General features: G+C 28.3%; 1 protein-coding gene across 24 annotated transcripts in view; it reads right to left on the reverse strand.

Annotated features, from left to right (window-relative positions):
- Positions 1-24419, reverse strand: part of LOC143234139 (uncharacterized) — a 221370-nt gene that overhangs the window by 42650 nt on the left and 154301 nt on the right. For all 24 annotated transcript variants that reach the window (XM_076471259.1, XM_076471254.1, XM_076471253.1 and 21 more), the window contains 3 exons: positions 20489-20700; positions 12949-13153; positions 2404-2500 (listed from right to left, as the gene is read on the reverse strand). In XM_076471259.1, coding sequence (XP_076327374.1) covers positions 2404-2500; positions 12949-13153; positions 20489-20700 — 514 coding nt within the window. The remainder of the gene's footprint in view (positions 1-2403; positions 2501-12948; positions 13154-20488; positions 20701-24419) is intronic.

Genomic DNA, 24419 nt, shown 5'->3' on the forward strand with positions numbered 1-24419 from the left:
AACCTATAACTTAAATATGAAAAGATATATGATACTGATTTTTTATTCTACACAGTGGTTTAAAAGACATATCCTAATTCTACTTCCAGCTCATTCTGCAAGATTATTTTTCTTAACTGATTTTCAATCCCCAGCACTTGCTTTCCAGTACACATGGTAAAACAAAAGAAATGTTTTTCTACTTTTGATGAAAGATACAAGAAGGACATTTTATTTAAATAATCACAAATATCTTGATTTGTAATATTCATTGGAAAAGCATTTTTTATTGGAAATTCCTTAACACTTTCAACCTCTTCACGAGAAAAATTTAAATTCATTGGTTAACACATATTCTCAATGAGCAAGTATTTTAATTAAGTTTCTTAAACGATAATGTTACAAAACTTTCAAAGGTAATACATAATCCTGTAAATTTCTTTTTGTGAAAAGTAGCATGTGAAAAGTTTCAGCCACTGTTGTTAAAGAGTAGTAAATCTGAAAAAGGCAGTTTACGATTATGTTGGTATTCAATAATGCACTTAATACTGGGATGTTTACTTTTGAGGCAGAATAAAAAATCTCAACACATTTGACCTCTTTAAAGATATTAAAAGTACTATCCATAAATCTTATATAATATATTGGCTTAATCTGTACCACAGACCAAAAGCCACAACTCTTTTCATGATGACAAAGAAATACAACAACAACAAATGGAACTAATCTTGATCCCATAACAGCTTCATCCACCACAAATTTCACTATTAAACAGAAATTGAGATCCCTTTGTGGCATAACTCACGAGTTTTTGGAAAATGTTTCAGAAAGCTCATTTCCTAATTATCATCATGGTACAATAATTATGTGCATGAATTTTAAATTTCCTTCAATGGCATGTTGGTATTTAATGACTACATGAAAGCTAGCACAGTGCACCTCTTTTTAAAAATTAAATTTCTCAATTATTGTGAAATTTCAAAGCTGCTTTTTGTGGTATGTTAATTTCTAATAAAAGGTTTAGCAACTTAACTAAGAACCCATATAACTCATGATTATATATACCTATACCTGAAACTACTGGATTCACAGGGCATCTACCTTTATTAATCTTAAAGACACCATTGCATGAGAATCAACTGGTCTTAAATTATAATACTCATAGTTTGAGAATAAATTGTCTTTTGCATTTTATTCTCTCTGGTTTTCTTTATCTAATTTCATAAGTTATTTATGATTTATAATTTCACTCACTTTATTTTGTGCAATCTATTTTACTTAATAAAACCATGCCATTCTTCTTATCAGTTCTTACAATCACTACTAACTTTTAAACATTTTAAAGCTAAAACTTCCTGCATATTAAAGTTGGTAAACAGCAGGAATGTTGTAGGTGGCAGCATCAGTTGATGATGGCTGCTATTTAATGGCTAAACTAATTTCTTACATTTCAAATGATTCATTACTTTCTCTCCATTTAATTGTTTGAAGAACTGCTACAACAGTTCCTCAAAATTTAATAAATAATCCTAACACTTTTTTTCTACATCATGTAAATTATAATCAAAAAGTTATCAATTACTTTAGTTGTTATATTTTCTTAATTTGCTTATTTTTTCTCTAAATAATTATTCTCACCTTTTATGAAGTTTTATTTTATGTGTATATAAAATACTTGGCTAATTTACTTTCCCAACAATGTTAATTTTTTTTTGAAATTGTATTTTAATTATTTTACAAATTTCAATTTTTTTATTTTATTTCAAAATTTAATACTTTTTCTTAAATTATGCATACTCGCAAGAACCAAATAACTGTAGAATATACATTTAAAGAAAGGATATTAATATTTCTTTTACTCTGCCCCATTTTTACAGAGTAGTGTAATTAATCTATTATTAAAAAATATGTTAGCATTCTGCATTTACAAAACCTTGGACTATCAAATTGCTTTAATGTGTTGATTTACCATTAAAACTTCAACCAAAGGGAAAATAATTTTCAGATAAGACTTTATTATAATCTAGTCATAAAACCTATATTCAAGATTATATACTTGATCTCATTAAAAAAAATAAGTTAATGTACAAACTATAAAGTATTTTACTTTATTTAGCACAACACAAACATCTATTTCCACAAAAATTGTAGTTTATTTTATATATTTCTAAAACTACTAAAAACACTGAAAATATTATTTCTTGAGGTATTTGTAATGCTAGATTCACATACAAGTAATAGAATAATAATAAAAATTTGAATATATTTTCAAATATTTTGGGATATATATAAATATTTCAAAATAGTAATATATGATACTTCAAAATAGGAAACTTAGAAATAATTTGGAATCATATAATACTTTTTCTACCGATTTGTTTACTTTAATGTCCCTAAAGTATTTTAATACAAGTAATATTATACCTTGCTGATACCGTAGTTGTGAATGAAACACAGTCATTAACAAAGGTCAGAGGTGTTGATCCAGTCACATCCTCCCACTGAGCTTTAGTAGTTCCTCCTTAATAGCAAACACATAGAATGTTGTTGATGTTCTGGTATACTAAAAACACTTATGAGAAAATTATTCTACATAATTATTTTTAACTTAGTTTGCTTTTGATAAATTAACCAAACAAAACATTTACTGATCTAATAAATGTGAAAAATACATGTACGAACCCAATGAAAAAGTTTTAACTATTAAACAAACCAATTAAAAAAAGCTAGTTCATTTTCATATTTCATTAAATCTAATTAAAAGGTCACTTATTAGTTATTAGCTTAAATAATCAAAGCATGAACTGAGTCCAACTAAATATTAATAAGGAAGTAGTGCATCTTAATAGCAATTATACTGAAGATTAATAACTCCTTGTGCAATTTATCAATAACGTCTGCTCAAAGCAATAAATACACATCACAACTAAAAATGATATTCAGGTCCCATTACTCTATTATAATTTATTTCTTCATTGTTAGTCTTACTTAGTCTGATAGCAACAATTATACACTATTGCCAAATACTGCAACTTCCACTGTATTGAGTGCTTGCAAACTGAGAGATCAATCTTAGAATAAATGTTTCAACAAACTTTCCTCCACTGTATATGAAAATTGCTTCTAAAACAACATTTAATTAAAATCACAGTAAAAACAAAACAATATACATAACTGATACTTGAAACCTTTGGTACTTTGTGAAACTCAATAGTTATAAAACTGAGGAAAAACGAGACAACTGCTCATTTCACAGATACATTATTTATTCATGACCATGTTTTCACTAATAAATGCATCATCAGGTGTAACCTGATTTTTGATTTTCCTCAGTTATGAAAAAATATAATGCAGTTGCATTAGAGTTGAATGGAACTGTTGTGATTTAGGTTGATAGCTATAGTCACCTTTTTTTTTTTTTTACAAAAAACAATTATTGGTTTTAACATATACATGGAAACTTATGGAATTCTTTGACTTATGAGCTTTTGTCAACTTTTTATTTTTTTATTTTCTTGTTACTGGTGCCATGAAATGAGACCAGCTTTGTGGTTCCATGGCTCACGTGACCTTTTCCTTATAAAGTGCAATAAGTAAATATGAGTAAGTTGAACTCTAGATTTCATGGACACAATGCACTCAATGAAACAAAAAATTACTACTATAAATATTATTTGTAAGTTATATGTAAATTATGTATATATTACAAGAAACTTGTATAGAAGTGATTGTACTTTTGAGTATTTATAGAATATTTTCACACTACATTTGATTTCTCTTTCATAAAATACCTAATACTTTGACTCAATATTACTGAGGAGCTATTTGGTAAATATTCATACTTAAACAAAATAATGATAAAGATCCTTGTCCATATGAACAGTATTTTTTGTTTCTGTTTGTAATACATCCATAGCACAATTTATATTGTGTAATTTACTCTCTTAGTTTATATTAAAACTATATGTTACTTACTAATATTAAGTGCTAGACATTTTGTCTACTGATGTAGCTTTAATTGTAATACATGTAGCTACAAAATGATACATATACAATCCACAGAAAAAGCAATTTCTTTATTCAGTGGGACATGTTCTAATACACTATAATATATGCATCCTAGTTTAAAAAAAATTAATTTTGCATCGTGCCTTCCTTTTGATCCATTGTAAGTTCATACATACAGACAGTTTACTATAGGAACATTCATGCAGCATCTACAAGTTTTGGTATAAATATAAGCTATGATCAGATATACATTACACGTATCTATCAATCACTTCATATCCAATTACTATATACCATCTTCAGTTGCACAGAACATCAATATTAAAATGAGTAACTTCTAAATGTATGCTTACATTAACATCATCAGAATATAATCATGTAGTGTCTTGGCTATAAAAACAGTACTGTCCCATACTTCTATTTCTAATTTTGTTTTGCATGTAGTATTAACATACAGAAGCTGTTATACGACCAACATTTTTAAAAAAAGAGTATGAGATGAGATGAAGCAAGTATAAAAGATGGATAATACAATAATGGTTCATGAAATGTTAAAGACACTTAATAGAATGTTACGTGACTTAATAGGAGATTGATGGAGCAAATTAAAATGATGTAACTTTAATGGCATTGACTGCTGATTAAAACAATAAAATTAAAATTTTATTTACAGTTTAACCAAGATGACATGTATTCTCAAACAAGAATGATGTCTATCATAAATTAGATGTATTTGTACTGAAGAAGGATATTTTATATCACTATCAATTCTGTGACAATGTGAATAATTGTACAGAACATACCTGATCAATAAATAGATGTAAGCAGGAGTTGAATTATTTTACACGGTCAATGAACCAGAAAAGCAGTTTGGACTTTAAAAACAAAAGAAATGGAAACTGTACCAATGCGAGAACTGATGACACATAAAGAATTAACATAGAACTACAAATGATTATCTCAGAGTATTATTAAGAATTATAAAATATTTTGTAAAATAATAGGGATAATGTACCTATTTCATTTGGATACAGAGAAAAGAGAGGCTTAATTACTTTTGTTTTTATTCCCAACTGATTGAATATGTTTGGTTAAACAGATGTAAACGATTTCTGTTATCCTTTTATTGCAGTTTATAACCAACAAAAAAATTGGATAGTGAATGGCATGACAGATAACAAAAATCTCAGCCTTCACACAATTTACTTGATAAATATATCAAGTAAATATATATTGTATAATAATACAACACTCATTATTATATTACCATACATTTTGTACAAGTTTTAAAAACTCAATATGTATATACCTGAAAAATGATATACACTGTGCAATGGTCAGGGTGCAGAAGAAATCAGCAGCCAAAGTAATAATGGTAGGTGTTATATGTTACCTGCTTTCAACATTCAGCTCTTAACCCTTTCACCCAGGGTATCCTTTACTAAGTATGACACAAAGCTCTAGTGTCTTACAGTCAAAATTTTATTAAACTATTTTTTTGTTTACGTTATACCACTTAATATGGTATAAAGATTCAGCTAATAATCCAATTTTAACAGAACATAAGTTTTAAGTTCTTAATTCTATAATGAAATATTTTAAATAATTCTGAACTTCCCCCAGTGATACAAAGTTACATATTTTGTCTGGTATCTTCTACTCTCCATTTTATCCATTCAAAAATGTACAAAATTAAACATAAATTACTCCCTGTAAATCCGTTATTGCTCAAACAAACCATACTTTCTAGAACCTTCAATTCTGTTTGGTTATATATCGATAAATAGAAAATCAGACCCCTCTTACCAAAACTACCTGTGTTTTACAGGCTTTGTTAACAGTTATTTTTATGTTACATATATGTATATATTACTAATAATCATTAAAGAACCAATGTTTTCATCTTTCAAATGATACATTGTATAATCTTGTGTTCTGAACAGATAAACATCAATTTCTCTCAATTTCACTGATCCATGGGATAGTTACCAATTAGCTTGGATGAATTTGTAACAGCTCTTTTCATATAGTTAGAAAGCCAGAAAAGTTTTGAGAGTTAGGGGAAATTGTCTGCTTTTTTTTCAGGATATTAATATGTGTTATTTGGTAAATTATTTAATTAAATAAATTTTCTTAATACACTACTGCCATTAGTATAAACTATGTAGGCTTAGATATAACCAATAATTGACAGCAAGAAAAAATAAGATTAGGTAAGTAATTAATTTCTTGATTTTCATGTTTATTCTTTACTTACTACCATAAAAGCAACTAAAATGTAAAAATTAAGGATCTTTTTGAGTTAGTTAAGATTAGATAAGTAAAATAAATAATAATAGGACAAAAATGTACCATGAGGCATGCATGAGAGTAACACATAGGCAATGTAAATCGATAGCTTAACACAAGATGCATGTGCTCCAAGTGATTTACAATTTCTTACGACACCAAGAGTAGTTAGACACTGTTCAAAGGGTAATAATACAATACAATTTCATTATGAATAGATGTATACTGTTAGAAGCTTAAAGTTACTTAGGATAAACTAATGTTTTATGTTACAATCTGAACTCATTCTGAAAGATAAAAAGAGTAATTTAGATTTATTTTGACTCCCTGTTGTTTTTTTTCTGATGGTTACGAGGCTAGTCAAATTGATCAACCCTGTTTTGAGTTAGGGTAGAGAAAATAACAGATGAAATATGCAGTTTTACATGATAAAACATTTGAAAAGTATTTAGGAGGTTTTAGGAATTACACAAAGGAAATTTGAGAATGAGATGATGAAAAGTACTTTTACTTTGCATATGGACTATTCAAAACAAATACTTAATATATTCATGGACAAATCTTTATTTTAGGTTATTAAAAAGACCCCACTAACAAGTATGACTTTTTGTATGTGAAAGATTTACAATGAGAGACTGACAAACTGTTAAATCTATAGGCTTTAAATGACTGTGAAAGGTTGCATGGTCATTCAAATTGACTGAGCCCGTGTTAAGATAGTTAGTGTCCTTCCAGTGATTAATGAACTGATGTTTATTGGTGACAAAAATGTCTTATAAGCTGAAGTTGAAAGGTCAAAGAACAAAGCAGGAGGTGGGTATAAATAAATAAAGTTTTTTATATCAACTGTATGGGGGCCATTGGAGTAGAAATTTCGGCTATTTATGTATTATTGCAATAGTGGTGGCCACATTTTTCATTTCATTCCCCCACAGAATGCTAATGCAATCTCTGAGATATATAAAATGTTTCTGTGCTCTCCCACCACATTGTACGTATATTATTTTATACAAAATTGAATATTTTTTTTTGTTTTTAGTGTAAGCACGTGGCATCATCTATTAATGTAATTAACATAACTTACATCAAAGATGATAAATGCTAAATACCAGCAATAATGGGGATGGAGGGGTTGTGAGGGTTGTAAGGTACAAATTTTTGTACCTTATATATATACATACATCATACTCCTCTCATTTTATTAACTGTCATCTTCTTCTGTAGCATAATGGGTTATTGTAGGTAGATCAGTACAACAGAGTTGTGTGTGTCTATTAAGCTCAGAAACTGTAACTTCTGTCGGTCTTTTTGTGTTTCTCTAGTGTTTTAGAATCCACAATCATACATGGTGTTGTAGAGTTTTGGTAAGTACTAACTCTGATCATGTTTTACTTTGATTTCAAGAAAACTGTTTAGACTTTAGATTTTTTTTTTTTTACATGTTCTCAGTATATTTTCAGTGAGATCTCTGAGAGAGAGGAATATGGCTGTATATATATATGTAATTACATTCCTGTTGAGGCTATATATATACATACATACATAATTACATTCCTGTTGATATTTTTGGTGTGTTTTATCTTCTTCAATAAGTACTCCAGGTGTTTATTATGCAGTGATATGCTTTTCTTCATTCTTAGTTTCTTCCTTTTAACAAATCATGAGTTAAATGAGAAGTGGGATTTTACCAGATTTTTGTCTTTCTACTGCAAGTTGGATGTTATTTCTCCAGGTCCTCCATGAATTATTGAACCTTGTTTGTAATATGTGACCATATTAAAAATGTATTATGAATATATCTGTACCAGATTTTGGATACAGAGTGGCTATTTTGAGGACATCAGTGATTTAGAAAATATACTATTGTAACAGTTTTGTGAAAAATCACCAATTATGAAAGTTTTCAACTTAAATAGTTTAAATAATAAAAACGTCACTTAATCAGAAGTGATAGAAATTGTTAACTAAATGATTTACATAGCCAACAGTAGGATTAAATTGCTAGGACAGATTTTCTTGTCACACAAAATCAACAGAGACTGAGGAGTGACCATTTGACAAAATTGGCTAATTATGAATACACTGATTTAGATGAAAATTGGTAATCATATTTTAGAGACAGAATTCATTTAAAAGTATCCAATATAAAAGACAGAAATAACAGAATATGAAATTAAAAATAAAAGTTTGTAATACTTGATTTCTACACTAACTAAAATAATGAGAAAAATGTTTGAATAACACACAAGAAGGACAAACAGTCACTAGGTACTAATAACTGTGACTGAATAAACACTGGGTGTTATGCAACAAAAGTAGAAGAAAAAAAAGACAAATATCATTCTTGACCAACTTTTCATGGCTCATAAAAGAAGAATAAAAATAGATTACCTTATGATAAATGCAAAATTGGGACTGTATTACTTGAAATGAACAAAGTTCAATAAATTCTGCATCAGAGAATGTGATATAGAAATGTTCACAGACTGAGACATGAGAAATAAATGTAGAAGCTTGAGACAGATGTTTACTAATTAACAACTAACTAACATTTTAAAAATATGCATAACAGTTTAGAAAAGATTAGATTGGTGATGATACTGAAGAACATACAAGAGACTGTTGCTAACTCCAATAATATGAAGGCTATGAGTACAATATATCAAAACAAATGTACTTTCTTAGAAGCCAACATACCATATAAATAACTTTCAGTGTTATGAAAACAAAGAGTACATTTCAGAACATTGTTAGAGAGTTAAAATGAAAATTTGCTTCAAAAACCCAATTATTAGCTACTATGTAGCCTGACCAGACAGCACGTATTTGTTTATTATCCCACTTTTATTAAGGAAGACAGTATAATAATGTTTCTTGTTATTGTTACAAACAATTTCAAATGAGGGTCATTTAGAAATATTTGTTGATTACAAATGAGAAATCACTTTTAATTTAAAACATAGGAGCTTGTTGTCATAGTCAGCAATATACACTGAATACACAAAACAAAAATACCTTGGAAAATTGACAACATCCTAATGTCACACCATATACAAAGACAGACTAATAAAGTACTGAAAGTGTTTTGGGATGAAATGGAAACCAAAATGACCAAGATACTAAATACTGATATGGTCATTAATCAAACAGGCAAGTTAATAAATTACCTAAGAACAATAATTAAACAAAGTCGCATAAACTCATCAGTTAATTAAAATTATTAATCAATTAAGCTGGAAAAATAGTCAACCAATTTTAAGTAGCTATTTTGATTATTTCTGTTTTAAATTATTACAGCAACTGATTAATTAAACTTATTATAATTACATTGACTTTCATGAAAATAATCAAAATCCAAAGTCAGGGTTTTCAATTATTCCAACTATACAAGCAGTAAAAGTAACAATATTATGTGTATTTGTTATTAAGGATAAAGGAACACAATAAACAGAGGTGGGGGAGATGTCTCATAACACAAAGGTCTTGGTCTATTACCACTAATCTTGATTTGTTATTAGAAAACTACAAAAGTTAACTACCATTACCACTAATTTTAAACTGTTGGATAGAGAGAAGGCAATTAACTGGCAGCACCTATCATCAAATCTCTGGCTACTTAAGTGTTAACAAAACTGTAAACTTATAATATTTTCTTCACATTGTGTTATCTTTTTAATTTATAATTGCATAACTGATTCCTAAATGTTGTAAGCAGGTTTGGATATATGGGAGTGGCTCCAGAATGTCAAAACCACATCTAACCACCCCATATATGTTTTTTTGAAGTTAATAACTGTATTAATGTTGTATAAGTACAGATAGAGGGGGTTCATCCCCTTCCTTTTTTCAGAAGTAAATCTATAACAAAATGTTCATACACTACCACATAATAAGAAATAGTAACATTAGATTTCAGTGTTTTTACTTGATTTTAAAAGCTTTTTTTTCAGGTTTTCTGAAGACAACATCAATGAGGTGTGGCTAGAGCAACCCACTTATGACCAAGGCAGTAACTGATTATTTGGGAGTGAATACAACACTATGTATGTCCATTAAATGCTACATCTTGACTTTTTCCAGACACTCTAACAATGGCCTTAGACTTGAGATTTATTTCCCACAGCTATTATACCACAGACTTGTTACATAATTTATTTTTCATTTGTTTGAAAGTTAGAATACTATAATATTTTTCACATTTTGCATGTTCAAAACATACAAAGCTGCATGTGCATCTTCTTTACAACTAATAAAATATGAACTTAGGTGTAGAATTTATGTGTTTTTGTTTTTTTTCTAAATATAACTGCAGCTATTTAATTTGATTACAAAATGTGATTTGTTTGTTTGGCTATTGGTAAGCACAAAGTTAGCACAGATAACCCATTGTGTATGCCCATTATGGGTATTTAAACCCTGTTTGTTTTTTTTTTATCTTAGAAGCCTTCTAACTTACAGTTGTGCTGCAAGGAGGGGGGTGTTACAAACTAGAAATGTTTGTCTGTTTATATTTTCATATCAATCACATCACTATAAATCAAGATTAAACTTAGAATTATAATCTGACTCTGCTACTCATAATGACTTCTTATTAAAGTTACTAGTTGTAACATAAACATAGAGCATTAGAAGAGATTCAGCCAGATTTCCCCCTCCCACAACTTCATGGATCACTTCTGTTTTGTGTAACATTTTTTCCAATTACGAATCTTTAATAACGTTTAACATAATAAGAAACATGCATGAATTGTATGCTTAGAAAATTGTTAATATAAGTACTCCATGTAGCAAGGTTTCACATTATTTTATTTCTTCTACAAACACTAGCATACATGCAAGTTGAAATATAATTTTACTTCCAACATTAAAAGATGTATTCAACTAAATGTTCTTGATGTACACTTATAGCCAAAACTAATAGTATTTATATATATATATATATATTTTATAGATGGTTTAACAGTAAAGGAAAACCTAAACATAATTCCAAGAAGCATTTATCAAATTATTTAGAATTACTTCTCCAGTAAGCTAGAAATGTGAAACAATTATAATGGTAATTACACCACAATTTTTTTTTTTTTACCTCTATCTTGCAAATAATCTAACATCTCCTTGAGAATATATTATCTATTTCTTGATTTTCAAATGTTTTCTGAAGGCCTTGTTTAAAACCTTGTTATGCAGCAATGTCAAGTAGTTTGTGATAATTCACTAATTAAACATAGCTTTAAAAACAAAAATAAAATAAAAACAATAAAATTGTACTTTTTCATTATAATGAAGTTGATATATACATATTTATGAATTGTTTTTAAGTTGTTATAGACATTCCTTTCCATTCCTTTTTTTGTGAATTATGAATTTGTGTGTGAAATTACATCTGTTTGAAAGATGGAAATTTTCTTCAATGAGTAAACATCACATAATTTGAGATAAGGTAAGCTTCATATAGTTTAGAAACACAATACTCTGTGTAATATGTGTACAATGTTTGGAGAAAATGTTGACATCATCTTGTATGAGTAGTTTACCTAGACACAGTGGTATAGGCACACTATGATACCACGAAGTCACATGATTGGAGATTGCTTTAGTTTTAATAATGTTTATGTTCTTGATGTTTAGTTCTTTGTTTTAAACTCTAGTTTTTTATGTTTTAATTGATAAATTATGGTTTCATTGAGTTGCAATGTTTGCACGAGTTTTATTTATTATATTCAACAAATAAAATCATCATAAAATATGCTAAGTTTACTGTTTAGTGAGGATGATGCTTTGATAGGAGAATACAAAATATTCTCATGACTCAGATCTATTAAATGTTATTTGTATGTTTATGCTATTCAAATATTTAAATATATTAGATAACTGGCTAATTAACTCTTTCTAATTGCAATCATGATATACTTTAGTCAAAAAATGTTTTTGTTATTTAATTATAAATTTATTTGGTTTACAGAAAATGAATGTGAAATAACTATATTTTGAAAAAAAAAAAAAAGCTATCACACAGTGGTGGTAAGTCAATGTTAGTAATTCATTTGACCAGTAGGAAATGTTCATAAATTCTGTAGCAAAATATATAAAAAATAATTACTAATTCTATTAAGTTGTTACTTAGCAGCAGAACCTGAGTTCATAAAGAAAACTTCAAGGAAACTAAACATACTTTATATGTATAGAAACTAACTAGAACAGACAGAAAACAGCAGAAGCTTTGGTAATCAGTAGCACTAAACCTTCACTAAACAAATATCCAATATTTCTAGCCTCTATATTTTTTATTTCCTCAAAATGTTCATTATTGTCTAACAACTTAAAATGAAAATCTAATATCACCTGTGAGAACTGTTTGTAAACTTTCAAATGGTATTGTTATAAACTGAATCATGAAAACATGTCCAATTGTATAATCTGATCATGGCCTATTCCCACGGGATGATAAATATTTATTTAAGTATTAAAACTACACATCTGTTTATGGCTCTTCAATGATCTGCTCAGTGAGATCTATAAATACTATGTTTCAAACTACTGGATACAAAACATAAAACTATAAGTAACAATATCATATATGCAAAATTTGTAAATATATTTTCTAAGTTGACAAAAAAGTAGAATTAGTAAAGTTAGTGATATAAAACATATGCAAGCTTAAAATCACACTACCTGTTATGCTGCACAATAACCTCAGAGTTGGAGCATCTCCACTATACTGGTTGATCATTCCCTTGGTAGCTGCCTGTGGTACTGGAATGGTCAGGGTGATGGGCTTATGAAATTTTCTTCTTCGTGGTTCTACAGTGACAATAGGGCTCACACCCACAGAGTTTCCAAGCATTTTTGATACAAGCTCTGGAAGAATTGGCTGTGCCTGTGGGGTGACATAAATGTGGTGCCATGGTGAAGAAAATTTAAACAAATTAAAATATCAAAATAATGAGTAATTCATGCATAACAGGTAAAAAGAAAAAGACAGAAAAGAAATGTAAAAATAATGTTTCAAAACTAAAATGCATCTATTAATTATTACCACTGAAGGCAAACAACTGATTAATTAAGTGTATTAATCCATCTCAAATACTTCTTTTAACTAATGCAAAAATAAAATATATTTATAATAGCAACTATGCACAAAAGGAACATAAGAAACTTTAATAGAAAAAAAATTGTGAACTGAAAATGTATTTTCAATGAGTTCATGCAAAAACATTTAAAATGTTTTGCTAGTATTAATTATTGCATTGAAATATAAATTCATTGATACATTAAAACTAAAAGCATATATTACTCATTAAAACACGAATGCAATGTTTTAATACTTTTAAGTTTTTATTTAAAATTATTAAAATATTAATTTAAACTATGTTGTCCAAGGAAACTACCTAAAAGTTTTCTGTTCTGTAAGAGTTAATTAAGTTACAAAGTTATGAATATAGGATGATATCTGTTTGAAAATTATTATTTTCATAGCTAACTGTTGTAGGATACAGTAATTTTTTGTACTTATAGGTATCCAACATATGGTTATACTTTAAAACATTAATTTGAAGAAACAAGTTACAATGCAAAAGCAAAATGTTTGTGATCATAATCTGCTAAAAAAATATTATATCTATTCCTTAATATACATATACACACACACACGTATTTAAAAAAGTTTACTGAATTAGTTCTTTCTTTTTCATGGATTTATAAAGTAATTTATGAATAAGCCTATTTAAATTGTTTGATAAACTAGCTGTATATACATACCTGATTTGCATTGCAATATGTTCTCAGTATTCTCTTAATGAATGTTATAATTTCTTCATTTGTTTTGTTTAATTTGTAAATTTAAGTATTTCAACATTTGTCAGTTTCTCTTCTTTCATTTTGATTATACAATTAAAGTTTAGTTGACTGTTTCTTTAAATTAGTTTCCTTGTCTTAATCTACTTATTAATGCAAAATATTAAAAAAATAGATAGAAAAGAATGAGATATTTATTAAATACTGTGCAAATTAAGACACATTTTTGAAATTTATTCTTTGAGTAAATCAGCACATACAAACTTGTTTTAACCAACTCTTCTTAGTATAGAGATAAAATGGGTTTGAGTGTTGTCTTTTCTTTGGAATTATCCAAATTTCCACTTTTGAGCAGACTTCCTTTTCTATTTTATATATAGCAAGTAATGAAGTTTTATTGCTTTTGCTTCTTTATTGAAAGTAAATAAAAAAGAACAAAATATTGCGATACCTAAACAATATTGTTACTGATGAAGTCAGAGTGAAAAGTAATGAATATGTCAAAATAATAAAGTAGTTGATACTACTAAATTCACTGGAAACCTTTCTTGTAGTATATGTGTGGGAATGTAACAAAATAGATTAAGCAGGTATAAATTTAAGTTACTGTAAATTGTAATAATGAATTAAATAATGTTTATACTTTTTCCATTAAAAATTAGAATTATAGTATTTCATACTTATGTTTTTTACAGTATTTTTACTGAATGGTATTGCTGCATGTCTCAACACTTATGCATATCTGAATTTTAATTTTGTAGAAAAAATGACTGAAATTTAACATGAAATTTAAAAAGCTCCCAGAAACATTCTCAAGCAAGTTTTCATTTTCACTATACTCTAGCAAAATCATGAAGGGCTGTTAACTTTAGTACAATATACAAAGTGAGTAACAAAAAAAGTGTTTCATTGCTGCACATGAGAACATATGTTTCTATAAACCTTAACTTCTAAGTCTGGATAATTTCAATCAACATCCACAGAGTGCAGCCAGAACCTTTGTGTGTCATAGTGACAAAAAATAGCTGAGATATGTTAATTTTCTACATTAAAGCAAATTATTTGTGTAAGATTGGAACAATAGCAATGTACTGCTTGCTTTAAAAACTTTCATTAGCATTATGTATTAATAGCAAGTTCACCTATGTTTCAAAATGATGTTTTATCAACATCCCACTAAAAAAAAACATATTACCCAAAAGCATGTTCTACAGTGACTGATAAAGAAGAGATGAGAAGTGATAGAACAGAGGACGGAAGAAATGAGCTGCTACAAATGAAGAGGCTGAGACAGAGTTAGTTTATGACTAAGTTTTCTTTTATTATTATTATTAGCAACTACAAGCATCCAGACTTAGAAGTTTCAGGTACTATTATGAGTTTACATTATATATCATGAAGTTAATCTAACTGTTAGTTTTGAAAAACTAATTAAATTTACAATACAGTAAATAATAAATAAAATAAATCAAAGTTCCACATTTTCATTTGTTTCATCTTCGAACTTTACATGGTTAGCATTCAAATCCACATTATTTTATTTTGATATTCTTTGATTTTAACGTTTGAACTTCTATAAATACACATAGAATGAATATTAAGAAAAAGAATTCCAAATGAAAACATATTCCTAATTAAAACTAAAACAGGAAGTTTGAACAAGAAATGCTCTAAGTATACTACAATAATAAATAGGTTTACAATCCATAATTACCTAAAAATGTAAAGCATTTAAAAGTTATTAACAGTAAATTTGAACATAATATAATGGTTGTTAAAAAGAAAACAGAGTTAGCCAGTGAAAAACACTGTATTTCAGATTACTAAAAAAATCTATAGAAACATTCAAATGAGTTGTGTCTAAATCATCACAGAAATCTTGATTACCTATCTCTCAAAACGAGGAGAGACAATGACTTGCAAGATACTGGAGTACACTTTCATTTAAATCATTATTACACTAAAATTCCATTCAGAAAAGATGGAATAAAACTTACGATCCCATCAAGTGAAAATTATAAGAAATGATATGTGAATAATAACACTATGGTTAGAGACTGCATGCATGCTATAGTGTATATATAAACATTGAATAAATAAGTATACCCTAAACACAAAAACTGTCATTGTAGCTCTGTTTATCCCTTTTCATATCAATATTATTGGGATTAAGGATCAGAAAGAAAATCCCTAGTTCATTATGAAATACATCGATAAAACTTTACATCAACAAATTTGTATTTTTCTTTCTTTCTTGGAAACAGATAACAGAAAGATACAATCACAATTTTAAAATCAAGTGGTTGAAATATGAGTTATAATAAAAGTGTTAGTGCTATATTATAATTGCAATCCTTATTAAATTTTAAATAATAAAATCCACAAGTAAATTCTTAACATCATGAGAAGTACAAGTAGTACATGAAATGTACAAAGGCAAATACATATACATAATGCATACATGTCAATAAATATGGCACAAATTAATACAGGTTGCAAAAAGCAGACATCTGTAAAGTTATTTAAGTTTACACTACATGTAAATACAACACATCTAGAAAAAGTAGCACACCACAAACACACAAAAAAAAGCCTGAGAGGCATCTCCAAAGTAAATTAACATCACTTTCAGAAAACATACAAGGAAAGCATTGTACAATCAACAACCTTTTGGTCTTATTTAAAAGATGTTTCCCAGCAACTGTATCTTGATCTGATACCATAATAATTACGTTTAACCATCAAAAGTCAGAATTCTCAGCCCACAGCAAACTTTACCATAGACTTACAATGACTACATACAATACATATACATAAACAAGTGTGTTATAAGTTATTACTATCACAAAAAATATGATGGATGGATATATATCCAATTTTAGTATGGTCCCAAAACAGATAGACAATACTGCTTTTACAAAATTCTGAGGCACATAGCCAGTAATTTACAATTTCTGAGATTCAACTTTTTTTTTTTTTTTTTAAATTTTGTGCAAAGCTACATGGGTGTTATCTGCACCAGCCATCCCTAATTTTGCAGTGTAAGACTAGAGGGAAGGGAGCTAGTCATCACCACCTACTGCCAACTCTTGGGCTACTCTTTTACCAATGAATAGTGGGATTGATCATAACATTATAATGCCCCCACGGATGAAAGGGTGAGCATGTTCAGCGAAGCCTGGAATTTGAACCTGCAACCATCAGATTATGAGTCAAACACCTTAACCCACATGGCCATGCCAGGCCTAAGTATACTAAGCTTGATTAAACACTCTGTAGAACTGAAACTGGTCAATGTTAATGTAATTTTTCTCTCATCATTAAAATTACAGATTTCACAAAGAAACAATGTATGAAATTGGTTTATACCAAATAATGTACAAAAATTACTGAATGCCAAATTAAATAAAATGTAATGCTGTAAACTTGTAATATTACATATTTTAAACAAACTTCTAAACTGTTGGTAAAAATTAATTTTTATTCTTTTCAAGTGTTTCAAGAAATGACTCCTTAAATATTGTATAATTAGGTAAGAATGTTAGTTTTAATTCAATTTTATGAACAAAATAATTACAATAATAATTTTAAAATAATAAAAACTCCATAATCTAAGCCTTTTTGAGAGGTGGTCCTTTTTTCTCCAGTTTGCCCCGGAAGAAGAAAAGTTCACCTTTTGAAAGTTCTTGAATTATAAGGTGTTTATCATTTTGTATTAAAACTTACTGAGTATACATGTTTTTATAACATCATGAATAATAATATTTAGTAATTTTTATCAAAGATATACATGATATATATATTGCATATCTAAAAACAATATAATTGTTTTGTAATATTTAATAATATAAGCTGAATCCTGTCTAATATTTCCTTCAATTACTGAATGTTGTGTAATATTACACACCAAAAATGAGAAATAACACAAGTTAAAATTCTTGTTTGATTAGTTCTACTATCAATAATTCTAATGATTACACTAACAACATGAATACAACACATACAGCAATAATAATAATAACAGCAAATATAATGAAAAAAAACCTAAATACAATCACAAATTAGCATAATGGACCATAATTCAAATGTACTATGATGGAACAAAATTTTCACAAAATAGTAATAAAAGGTTTTAAAAATTTCACAGCTGCCCTTCTGTTGGATCTAAAACTTCAAAAAGATTTTCAGACTAATGAAATGGAATTATAATGACACCACACCTAATAATGTTTTATAATGAAGCTTTAAACCTATTTTAGCTCCAATTTTTATTTTGTTAAAGATTCCAATCTAGTTTTATAGCTTACTAGCAAATCTTTTGTTAAAATTATCATCTACCATAATTCTGGTCCAAGTGAAGGTGCTGATGTACATTTGAAAATTCTACTTTATTTTCTAATATTTTTCTAAAGTTTGCTATCTGTTGGAAATGCCACAAGAAAACAAAACAAAAAGTCTCGAATAATTTAGTGGCTAATTAATTAGGGTTTGATGCTGTATTTCTTCTTGGAGCTCTAACTACACATTGTTTCACAATGTGATAGGTACAAACATCTAACCTCTATATCTATCTACATACATATTTGTTTGATATTTTATAAACTTAAAATATAAGCTACTACTTCTAGTTAGAGAAAAAAATAATAACTTAAAGCATGTTTTATACTTTCATTTTATAGCACAGAAAAAGATTAAAAGAAATAATCAATCACAAATTTGTGTCATCCAAAGTCACAGATTTGGCTCAAAATATATATGGAGAAATTCTTCCTCTTCTAATCAGCCAAATAAAGTATAAATGAAAGAGCATTATTTATATCATTGTTTTAAAATTTAACAAATAACTACTGTTTAAATCCATAATTGAAAGACATAGTAAATTTGGGTTTTGTTTTTCTTGTTGGGGATTTGAGTCAGGAATTCTAGCTCTGTAGGTTTGTAAACTATCCTGCTGCTTGACAGAGGTAGGGACATACTAAAACTTCAATGTTTTCCATGAATAATTAAATGTTATGGTTTCACAAAACCTACATTGTTTTTTTGAAGATATATCTCAGTTACAAAAGTTATGTATCAGTGAACTTAACTTTTTACAAAAACATGAAAGTAGTCATTAATATATACTTGTTATATAATTTTTCAAACTTTTAAAAACATACTTTCACAAATATTAGTTTATCACTTTTTGTTTCTATTTTATTCCAATTATTTTACAGTGACAATTAATTTTATGGCCACACCCAGTGAGAACATCATTCAAAGCACACTGAAGTTTAACAAGTTTCATAATTAATAATTACAAAATATGTTTAAGAGAAAAAACAGAACTGTCTTATCAGTTATAATTTCTTTCAAACTTTGATATTTCATCCTGATGTTTTTTCAGGAGTTTAACATGTTACTTATCTCACCAGTAAGTTTTGAAAAATTTAAGATCCTTTTCTCTCTGTGCTTCAAAACATATTACATCACTTTGATTTCAGAAACCTCCAAAACAATATCATATCTATAAATACTTCGTATGCAGATATTAAAAGCTAAATATGAATTACTTCTTAGTCATTTACATTTTAAGCCTTTATCTTGCTTCACATATGTACCTAAATATAACAATTTAACATTCTCATTGAACTCATTAATATATTTTAATATACATTTTTGGTTACATGTTTTTTTACATAAAATGATATACTATCTCTAATAAATGAACCATGTAACAAAACAGTTTTAAGATTTTCAGAATTTTTTGTAATTAGCTTATATCACACAATATCTGATTTAAAAAAAAACTATAAAAATATTAGATTTCAGTTTCATTCTCCATCAAAATATGCATCTTAAATGGTTGTCAAGTCATTAAACACATATTTGTACCTATATGTTAGCTGATCATAGATAGCTTGAAACTTTTTAACCTAAAAATGAATAAATACTAAGTTACCTCCTGCCTGTTTGGTACTTTTTGTAACAAAAGAGAGACAAAGACACTTAATGTAATGTTTCCTAGGTTGAGATATAAAATTATATTCATTTATATTTGTATATATAATATCTGACAAAATATAAATCAATGATTATAATATATCTACTAATTTAACGTTTGCACAGATTAAACACAAATGAAAATATAAATTTTCTTTTGCGTAATTTTAATTAAATGCCTCTCTTACATGCTGGAAAACAAATCTAATTTTGGCATTGTTTTGCGAATCAGTTCAGCAAAAAAGCCTGATTTTGGTCTAGAATGTTTGGAAAAAGAAAACTTATCCTTCTTTAGAGATGGAAATCTGCCAGAAATAGGTCCTGAATTATTATCTGATTTTTTAAAAGAATTTAAATGCAGATGCTTCTGTTCTTTATCATTGATCATTTCTGATGGTTGATCATAATTCATGGAGTTACTACTAGAGGGCATTACCTGAAGTCCTACTTTAATCTTCTTTGTTAGTGCTCCCTCTGGGAAAATAGCCTGAACCTGGGGAACTACTGTAGAATTGACCATACCACCTTCAGGTCCAATAGAATGTACTTCTTGTTTTACTCGACTGATAAGAGCAAAATATTGAGGAAAATCTGTGGTCAGGATTCGGGTGATGCGTTTGGTGTTAAGATCTTCCAAAGCATTTAGTTCTGTAAAAATATATCACTTTCAAACTCACAATTTCTTTTCTTGTTAAAAGTTAATAGTTACATTTTACAAAAAATATAACATTTTTAACAACTAATATATCAAAGATTAAATTAAAATTAAAATAATTAACCAAAGAGATGCAATAATTACTCTTAGGTTTTATTAAAATAAAGAAATTGTATATCAAATACCTATTAAAAATGAAGAATTATCATTGTTTTGGGATAATTCAGTTATATCAAACCTAGTATTGTACATTTAATAACAGATTTCTGAAGTGAAAACCACAGAGATTTTAGACTATTCTATCAACTCTCTAAAAATGTAGCAACATTTTGCACTCTACAAAAATTTATTTTTTTTTCTCTTATTAAATTAATTTTTTTCCTTAATTTTAATGTGAATGACTCAAAATAATATCTAACCCCATTTAAAGATGTATTAAAGTATCTTTATAAACTTTATCTGGTATTTTCATCACTAAATTATTTGCAGTAATGCTGTGGATCAATGGATCATAATGTTCAATACACAAATTAAAAAGGATCAAAGAAACACCTCAAAAGATGATGTTTATCCACCACATTATGTTATTTATTCTGAAGTTTCATGAAGTCATTCACTGGAAATGCTATAAATGTTAGCTCTTTGACTGCATTATTATTTCATATAATTAAATACCATTTGTAGCCTTTGTAATTTAATTAATATTCATGGCTCTAGTTAACCTGAACTCCAAGGTGGCTTACACACAAGAATTTGTTCAGCCATGGGATTTGATCCCCTAAGGTACTGAATACACATTGCAAAATACCATATGTGCAAGGCAAGCATAAGGTCTTTGCTTTGACACAGCTTGCAGATGCTTGCCCACAATCAACTTTTAACAGGTTTTGTCAATGACAATAAAATGGATGAATATAAAGCCACATGAAAGTATCACATGATTGACCGTTTCACCTTGGTATGCCAAAGTGTGTGTGTGTCATACATAACCTTTCACAGTTATATTCAAAAGTTTATTAAACTACTTTATTATCAATGTATATGAATGAACTTAGCATCAGAACATAGATAATAAATCAAAGTTTAGTATTATTTAAGTTTTATGTTCTTAATATTGTAATGATTAATTTGAAAAATTCTTAAGTTCCCATAGTATGCAAACTGTAATATTTGCTACCTATGTCTTCCTTCTCTAACTTTTTACCACCCTTCCAAGAAGTATGAAATTTAATGACAACTACTCATTATAATGTTTTCTTTGCTCAGATAGAGCAGAATTTAAATAGCCTTCAATCTTATTCAGTTACACAGCAATAACATAGAAAATCTGACCCCTATTGTCACGCCTATCTTGTCATATCCTCTCTTTCAAAACTTCCTATTAATTCTCTAGAAAATCTGACCCCTATTGTCACGCCTATCTTGTCATATCCTCTCTTTCAAAACTTCCTATTAATTCTCTAGAAAATCTGACCCCTATTGTCACGCCTATCTTGTCATATCCTCTCTTTCAAAACTTCCTATTAATTCTCTAGAAAATCTGACCCCTATTGTCACGCCTATCTGTCATATCCTCTCTTTCAAAACTTTCTATTAATTCTCTAGAAAATCTGACCCCTATTGTCACGCCTATCTGTCATATCCTCTCTTTCAAAACTTCCTATTAATTCTCTAGAAAATCTGACCCCTATTGTCACGCCTATCTTGTCATATCCTCTCTTTCAAAACTTCCTATTAATTCTCTAGAAAATCTGACCCCTATTGTCACGCCTATCTTGTCATATCCTCTCTTTCAAAACTTCCTATTAATTCTCTAGAAAATCTGACCCTATTGTCACGCCTATCTGTCATATCTCTTTTCAAAACTTCCTATTAATTCTCTAGAAAATCTGACCCCTATTGTCACGCCTATCTGTCATATCTCTCTTCAAAACTCCTATTAATTTCTAGAAAATCTGACCCTATTGTCACGCCTATCTTGTCATATCCTCTCTTTCAAACTTCTATTATTCTCTAGAAAATCTGACCCTATTGTCACGCCTATCTGTCATATCCTTCTTTCAAAACTTCCTATTATTAATTCTCTAGAAAATCTGACCCTATTGTCACGCTTTATCTTGTCATATCCTCTCTTTTCAAACTTCCTATTAATTTCTAGAAAATCTGACCCTATTGTCACGCTTATCTTGTCATATCCTCTCTTTCAAAACTTCCTATTAATTCTCTAGAAAATCTGACCCTATTGTCACGCTTCTATCTTGTCATATCCCTCTCTTTCAAACTTCTATTAATTCTCTAGAAAATCTGACCCTATTGTCACGCTTATCTTGTCATATCCTCTCTTTCAAAACTTCCTATTAATTCTCTAGAAAATCTGACCCTATTGTCACGCCTATCTTGTCATATCCTCTCTTTCAAAACTTCCTATTAATTCTCTAGAAAATCTGACCCCTATTGTCACGCCTATCTTGTCATATCCTCTCTTTCAAAACTTCCTATTAATTCTCTAGAAAATCTGACCCCTATTGTCACGCCTATCTTGTCATATCCTCTCTTTCAAAACTTCCTATTAATTCTCTAGAAAATCTGACCCCTATTGTCACGCCTATCTTGTCATATCCTCTCTTTCAAAACTTCCTATTAATTCTCTAGAAAATCTGACCCCTATTGTCACGCCTATCTTGTCATATCCTCTCTTTCAAAACTTCCTATTAATTCTCTCTAACATTTATGACTATATTATTTACAACTAATACATGTCAAAGTTTTTTTCTCTATCAAATGCCATATTATATTACACTGTTTTCTGTTCAGAGAACTGTCTACTCTCCTTCCAGATTAAACTTTATTACCATGGGAAACATATCAACAAACTTAGTTGAATTTCTAATGATTTTTCTCACATAGTTTGAAAACTGGCAAAATTGTAAGTTATAGTACAATTTTCCTTTTCAAGTTTATTGTTTTCCCATGGTGTATTATTAAACAGTAATTATTTAGTCCTTTCTGCACAGGTTTGATCCCTGGGACCAACCAAGTAAACATATTTTTGTACTATTACTTTTAAGTTAATAAATTGCATGAAATTTGACAGATTATCAGTAAACATTAAATACTTTCATATGCAAAATATCAAATATTTTTTATTAATATCTTAATATCTGTTAAGCAATGTTTTCCTTATGCTAGTTTTTATTTCTTTTTGAATGTTGTATAGCCAACATGCAAAGTAATTTTCATTTTAAGATTAAAAATTCTTTTATGCACCAAACAATTTTCAAATTTCACAACCAAAATCCTTATGATGTCCATATAGTTATGTCAAATGTTTCTCAAGAAAAGACTTTTTATTTTACATTACATTCACCAACAAATCTCTGTATGGGTGCAGTTAATTTGTTCTAGCATGACTACAGATTATAACATAGAAATTAAACTGTTTAGAATAAATATCTTAAATCTCATCACATTATACATTCATATAGATTTATCATTTTTATTATATTGATATTTCAGGTGTGCCTTGTTAACAATACAGAAGTTACAATGATGAGGTGCACATGCACTCATGGTACCATATCCAATAATATAAAACTGACTTTTAGTCTTTACAATGTACTATCTTTGCTTTGTTTTAATGGTCTAGTATTTTGTAAAATAGTCAGATTTCAGATATTATACATTGTGTATATATATAGATATATATTATTAA

This window comes from Tachypleus tridentatus, chromosome 12 (genome assembly GCF_004210375.1).
Source record: "Tachypleus tridentatus isolate NWPU-2018 chromosome 12, ASM421037v1, whole genome shotgun sequence".
NCBI lineage: Eukaryota > Metazoa > Arthropoda > Merostomata > Xiphosura > Limulidae > Tachypleus > Tachypleus tridentatus.